General features: G+C 36.1%; 1 protein-coding gene across 1 annotated transcript; it reads right to left on the minus strand.

Annotated features, from left to right (window-relative positions):
- Positions 1 to 937: 937 nt before the first annotated feature.
- On the minus strand, positions 938 to 5,654 carry KGD4 (alpha-ketoglutarate dehydrogenase subunit 4). The gene is made up of 4 exons (XM_079332241.1): positions 5,540 to 5,654; positions 4,663 to 4,726; positions 2,283 to 2,485; positions 938 to 1,030 (listed from the first exon to the last, which is right to left on the minus strand). Exons 1-4 carry the CDS (start codon positions 5,576 to 5,578, stop codon positions 1,013 to 1,015), a joined length of 324 nt encoding a protein of 107 aa, XP_079188367.1. The 5' UTR covers positions 5,579 to 5,654; the 3' UTR covers positions 938 to 1,012.
- Between the last annotated feature and the right edge of the window lie 977 nt (positions 5,655 to 6,631).

Here is a 6,631-nt window from a genome sequence, read left to right on the forward strand (position 1 = left end):
CTTCTACCTGGAATTAGACCCAAAGGGCTCTCTTTTGAAACAGCTAATAATTTAAATATTCCCTATTTCTATATTTATTTTCCCAACCTCAATCTGATATTCAGGTACAAAACTACTAAAAAAAAATCCCAAACAGTCTTAATAATATTTGAGAATACTTCTGTGTCCCTTTTCTGCCCATAAAAACAACCCTGATGAGACATTTGAATATTTTTAAATGGAAAACTCAGTTCTATCAGAAAATTTACAAATGGCTAATTAGAAAAATATATCAAATGCTGGTTAAATTTTTGGTTGATGGCTTTCTCAATAACAAATTAATATATAGTGTGTTGTGCCAATGTTCTCACCCTTCATATGGGTTTTTATTAAAGCTATTAGTATACCTGTTGCCTTTTTCCCAACCTGGAAATTAAACTCGAGATAATTTTAGTAAGGAGGTAATATAAGAGCAGATCTTTATTTGAAGGCCTTCAGGAGCAGTTATGGAAAGATGTCCACAAACACCCCCCCCCCCCCCCCCTTCCACAAGGGGTGAGTATATTTTTATAGGTTTTAGGAAATTAGCATAATTGATAAAAAGCACAAATTAGGAGGACAAGTAGTGATTCAATTTCCCCCCAGGTCAAGCCCCTTCTCTGGGTGCCCACCCCTCCCCTCCCCCTTGGTACTAGCTGTACTTTATCCATGAAATCTATCTCTAACAGTTGTTCTCAACCTTGGTTCCCAGGAAGAACCAAGATAGCACGAGAGCCCTGCACCTCTGGGGGCTTGGAGCTCTGGAATTTGTTTTGTCTTTCTGCATAGGGAAAGGCCATGGAAAAGTACTGGGAAAACGAGTCACTAATACAATAGGCTACAAAACTACAAATATATGTGCGAAAAATACAGAGAACTTATAAAAGAAAAAAACGAAAAACCCAAACCAGCATCACAATTATAATATTAAGAAAATGCCTTTATTTTGAATACAATATTTCATTCTTCAACAGTGGCAAACAATCTTCCATATTTATTCTGGACCTCCACGCTGTAAAATAAAAGCATATAGTTAAATGTATTCCACTAAAAGAATGGAAAATGGAGATTAAATCTTTTTCACTGTTCTAGATTAGCAAACAGAGTTTTAGTTTTAATTTTTGATTTAGACATTGATTTTTAACCTGCATAGGAACATGCACAGTGTCAAAGTATCAGCATCTACCCATAAGAACTCCATTTTTTCAGGGGAGAATACAAAAAGATTCATACTTGCAACCTATATTTATAGCTCCTTCCAGTTCTCCCACTCTGAAGAAACATGACTCACTCACTTTAGAAAGGTCTGATAAACAGCAGTAATAAACAGTAGCTTTAGAATTATTTTCACTGCCCAAATTCCAAAGCAAAAACAAACCCAAGGTCAGCCATTACAATCTTTATGAGAAATCAGAAAGGTACTCAATTCATTATTTTGCTAATAAAATTATTGTACAGTTTACCTCACCATTAGAAAATTTATGCTAGAGGTCAAGGAGCATATTACTATGCAAAATGATTAATTTTATTTCTAATTATAATACCATACTGATATACATGAAGGAAAAGTGATTTCCTCTATTAATATGATCACACTGTAGGTGTCCTTATAATTTAACAAAGCTGTGTCTTTTTATTTCAAACTCACATCCGTCTCTCCAGTTCTTCATATTCTGTACATTCTCCCTTTTTAAGCATCAATGTTTACAACTGAAAATTGTTACAGAAAAAAGCAGGTTTTTCTTGCTTTTATGTACAATGACATATTTGCAAATATTGTAGAAAATATTGATATCAACTTTAATAAAATGTTTCTACTGCTAGAAATACAAGCAGTAACTTACTAATAAGTCATTTACAAAAACTAGCTCGATTAATATTTTGGACTTCAGTTGCCTGGTAATAGCCTTTACTGGTCTAAGAACAAACTCTTGTGCTCCTGTACAGCATATTCAAATCACATGTTCAACAGCTGTTACACAACAGGTAATGACTGTGATTAATGTAGGCTGTGACTATCACAAGCTGTTTGCATGTCTATCTCTCTAATTAGTAATACCACAAGCTACTAATTAGTGAGTGTTGGGTACCTTGTGTATTAAGATTTTGTAGTTTGGGTACTGTGCATCAAAGTAGTGAAAACTCTGAGTACACACTTGCTAAGAATTAAAATGTAATATCGTATTTTAAACTTGGAAGGAGGTATAGAAATAAGATAAATACTAGGTAAATACAGACAATACACAACGATAAACGAAACTTACTTGAATATATTCAATCTCTTCATCTGACATGAGTTTTCGTCTATATTTCTGAGGTAAGGTTCTTGTTAATTCAGAAGTGTCTGGTATACCTTGTACTCTACTAACAGGTGAATTATTTTGAAATCCTGGTGATCTGCCTCCTACAGACTCCTGTGCTTTTGAAGCACCAAGATATGGCATACTTGTTTGTAGAGATTCCAGTACTGAAATCCAGATTGCAAAACTATTACAGAAATATAACAAGACTGTAAAATGAATCAGTGAGCAGATAATAAAAGTTACTAGTTACTGACAATGTTCTTCATTATAAAAAGTACTTAAAATAATTAAAATAATTAAAAGATACTCTACTTCTCACAAGTTGTTTTTGTTGTTGCTAAATATACCAAGAACACAGTGAAAAAATTCTGAAAGTAAAAGAAAGCATATTTGAGTGGCAGAAATACTGATGTGGAAACAGAAGATAAATCAACATAGATCCTAACAAAGGCTTTTTCATTGGGAAGCTGTACTTGCAGAAGCAGCATGAAGTATCAAATGTGTGTGTGGAGGGGGTTATACAAAGATAAATAAGTAACATCCAACTAAGATGATGCTTTTTGTTTACTGCAACTGTAAAGACAAATGAAAAAGAGGTAGAGGCTTAGAGAAGGAAAAAGCTCACAACTATGACATACCACAACATGTAATAGAATGCTATACCCATTCTTAATATTACAAAATGGCATTAAGAAAGTAAGGTCCCAAAAAGAGCAAGGAGGAAGAGAACCCATCAGAGGGAGCAGAATCTGAACAGGGGGCATGCCATTAAACCAAAATTTTAAAATTTAAGAGCAGAAGGCAAAGGGAACAGAGCATGAAAACAGAAGAAAACACACAGAATATATTAGCTTTGTCTAATAATGACTACAAAGTATTTTTAAGAAGTAACATACCTTATATATGAAAAATAGTTTCTCCAAATTTGTTTTATATACAACGTAAATAGAGATTTGCCTAATATTTTCTTCTATTGTATTTTTTAAAGTCTGAAGTGTATTTGCAATAGGAACATTAGCCAATCAAAAACCCGAAGTCAAGACTAAAAGTACCTGACCTAATACTGCTGTTGCTTAAGCTCAGATACAGTCCCTACTACAGTTTTCCCTTCCCTGTTTGAGACCATCATATTACAGCAGTAATATGATAATAGAATTTGGCTGGCCTTTAAAGCACTCACATCCCTAAAAGTATAGTCTTGATCTGCAGAGCTCTGTGTAGCTATGTAGAAGCAATATTATGGTATGGCAAAACAGTTATTGCTACAGCATTCAAGCAAAGTGAAGTAGATTGCAATTTACTAGTGATACAGCAGGAATTAATGTAGAAAGGTCTAGCATACTTAAAATATATACCCACAATAATCTTGCGATGCAAAGATAAGCATAAGGTAAGATGTTTTTAAGCCTTTGAGAAAGCAATTCACTGGCATGAAAGGTGGTGCAATTGGCTTAACTGGGCACAATATACAAAATTCTGACTGAAAGTTATGGCAGAATATAGTTCCTGAAGAATTCACATGTAAGTCAGAAGTGGCACTGATGTTCATTGTAGATACTCTGCAGTGTTAATGGATAAACTAAACTTAAAGCTAAATCCTAAATATAACACTGTGGCAAATACGTAGTATGATATCATTTCTAAACAAGCAAGAATAACAACAGAGCTTCTTAAAATATCTTCTACTTTAGTTTCAAATGCTTCATTGACTCAAAAGGATTATTAAAACAACATAGAGCTCATTAACTTTGATGCTCTAAATGTAACAGTATTGAGGTTCCTATAAATATAAACATAGCTATAGGGGTAAAAATTAATTTCAAAGATTGCAATGAAGTTAATTTTTTCTCAGCATTAATTATTAGCACAAAGAAACACTTCTTAAAATGTACAGTGGAATGGCTCTTAGCCATAAATCAGGGTTTTAAATACCACCATCACACAGTCCAATTAGGAAAAAAAAGGATGAGGAAAATGTAACATCATTTTCTGGAAAGATCACCAAATACCTAAGGCTGTTTCAAATTCCCCTGGATGCTATCACTTCAGGCAAATATTAGTATTTTAAAAAATGTGACTTCTTATATAAGTAGAAAAACATCGCTAGAAATCCTTGTGATTCTGCCTTGATCAAAAAAAATAAAGGCATGCATGTATTATATTCCCACAGTTGCATAGAGTCTGAAAAGGAAGCCTTCAAACTAAAACGATGATTCAGAAACCCTGCTCAAAATCAGTTGAGTTACATAGCTGAAGCGGAAAAATTGTGTGCTGATTCTTGTATACAGCAGTTTATGCAAAGAAATATGCCATAAATTGTATCTATAGATTAAATACTTACTTTTAGGTCTGGGATGACTTTTTCTGTCTGGGAACTTTATTAAGGGAGTATGTGGCTTGACTACCTAGAACAAGACAATGAAGTAGGAGAAACAGGGAGAATAAAATATATTTCTAGACAAACATTAACGTTACAATAATAAAGTGGAACGTACAACAAATTAAACAACCACTTCTATACTGCTGCTTTGTGCACCAGCATTATGATACAATTACTACATGAATTTTATTTTTACCCAAGGAGAAATTTCACCTTTAAAGGCACTACTCCACCCTAGTGTTCAGAACAGGAATAAGCATTCTCTTCTTTATCTCACAGCAATGTGTACGCATAAATAGCTACTACAGTATCAAAAATGGAATTATGAAGTTTAAGCATGTGAAATTGCTAGCAATGCTCTCTGCCTGTACATATTTGTTCATCTGGCTGGCTGGGATTGACTAGTTCCATTAAGAAAAAAACCCCTATAAATTATAACGTCTGGTATTCAAAGCCACTGTGCTTATTTTTTAAATGCCTTTTCAAAAAGACACTATGTTTCATCTTTGAAGGGAAGTAGGATGGCTTAGAAAGGAGATACTGATTCGCTCCCTCCCATCTTTTAGAGTGACCGAAAAGGGGCAGCCTGCAGACTGCTCAGTAACATCCTTTGGTACTAAAAGCAGGCACAGGAATCAAATGACCGGCGCCACCGGGCCGGCCCAGCCGCATGCTTCTTTCCCCGCGCCAAGGACACCAGCATCTCCAGCGGCGCCTCGGGCCTCGGCCACCTCAAGCCGCGGCGGCCGCGCGCGAAGGGAGGCCTGCCACCCGCGCCGGATTCCAGTCGCCCCAGCCGCCCTAACCACCTCCCAGTCCGCAGGCCGCGCACTGCTACCTGTACGACTCTAGCGGCAGCCGCCATCTTACTGCCCATGGTGACGCCACATCCCAGCGCCCGAGAAGCAAGACCAGGCCACGCCCACTAGGAGCGGGGCCCAGAGAAGGGGTTGTTTGAGGCAGTGCCAAAATGCAAATAAAATAAAGGGGTAGCACAGTAAAATTTGCAAATCGCTTCAAGTAGCTCTGCATTTTATTTGAATTTGATCAAGACACAGCCAATCCACATTTTAAAAGCTGACTCACTTATAAAGAGTGCCGATGTTTTAATTTAACATATTACTTTGGTGAGTTGACCTTGGCTAGACATCAGATGCCAGCCAAGCTGCCTTATCCCTTCTCCTCCTCAGCAGAACAAGGGAGAGAAAAAGACGACAAAAAGCTCATGGGTTGAGATAAGGACAGGGAGATCACTCAGCACTTACCATCACAGGCAAAACAGACTCATTTGCTTCTCAGTTGATATCTTCCTGATTACTGATGCTTCTTTTTTATTCTCCACAGAGCGCTTGCAGTTTGATTTCAAATTATTTCCATTAATGCTGAAATATTCACAATTGCTTTTTTCAATTCACTAACTCCTAACCAGGGGATAAACAACCTGGCAAAAGAATGGAAAGCTGTGGATCTCTTTATCAAAGGATTTCTAATTCTTTTGGTTCATTTTAGATCAGCCTTCAAATTCTTGGTAACTGTAATATTTGAGATTATGGCTCCTAAAGTGCAAATACCCTTGTCACCAAAAATCGTGAATAAAACTCTCTAACACTGTAATTTCAGCATTAGAAAGCATCATCACTTTTATTTACGATGCCAGGCAAGAGGGGGATATTTCCACATAACCCATGCACTACAGCTCACTAACAAACTGGTTTAAATCTATGTAACTTATACATATTAATTACATTTCTTGAAACTCACACATATATGCTAAACATCCCTGTAAATTCTTTTGTATATTTAAATAACTTCTCAGATCTTATTTACATTACAGTAGGGGTCTTTTGAGGATCTCTGGTGGTCGTTTGGGGAACATTCCATTCTTTAAATTATCCTTTTTTTGATCACAAGCCTCCAAATTTTTTTTCTT

Source organism: Erithacus rubecula, assembly GCF_903797595.1.
Source record: "Erithacus rubecula genome assembly, contig: scaffold_182_arrow_ctg1, whole genome shotgun sequence".
Classification (NCBI taxonomy): Eukaryota; Metazoa; Chordata; class Aves; order Passeriformes; family Muscicapidae; genus Erithacus; species Erithacus rubecula.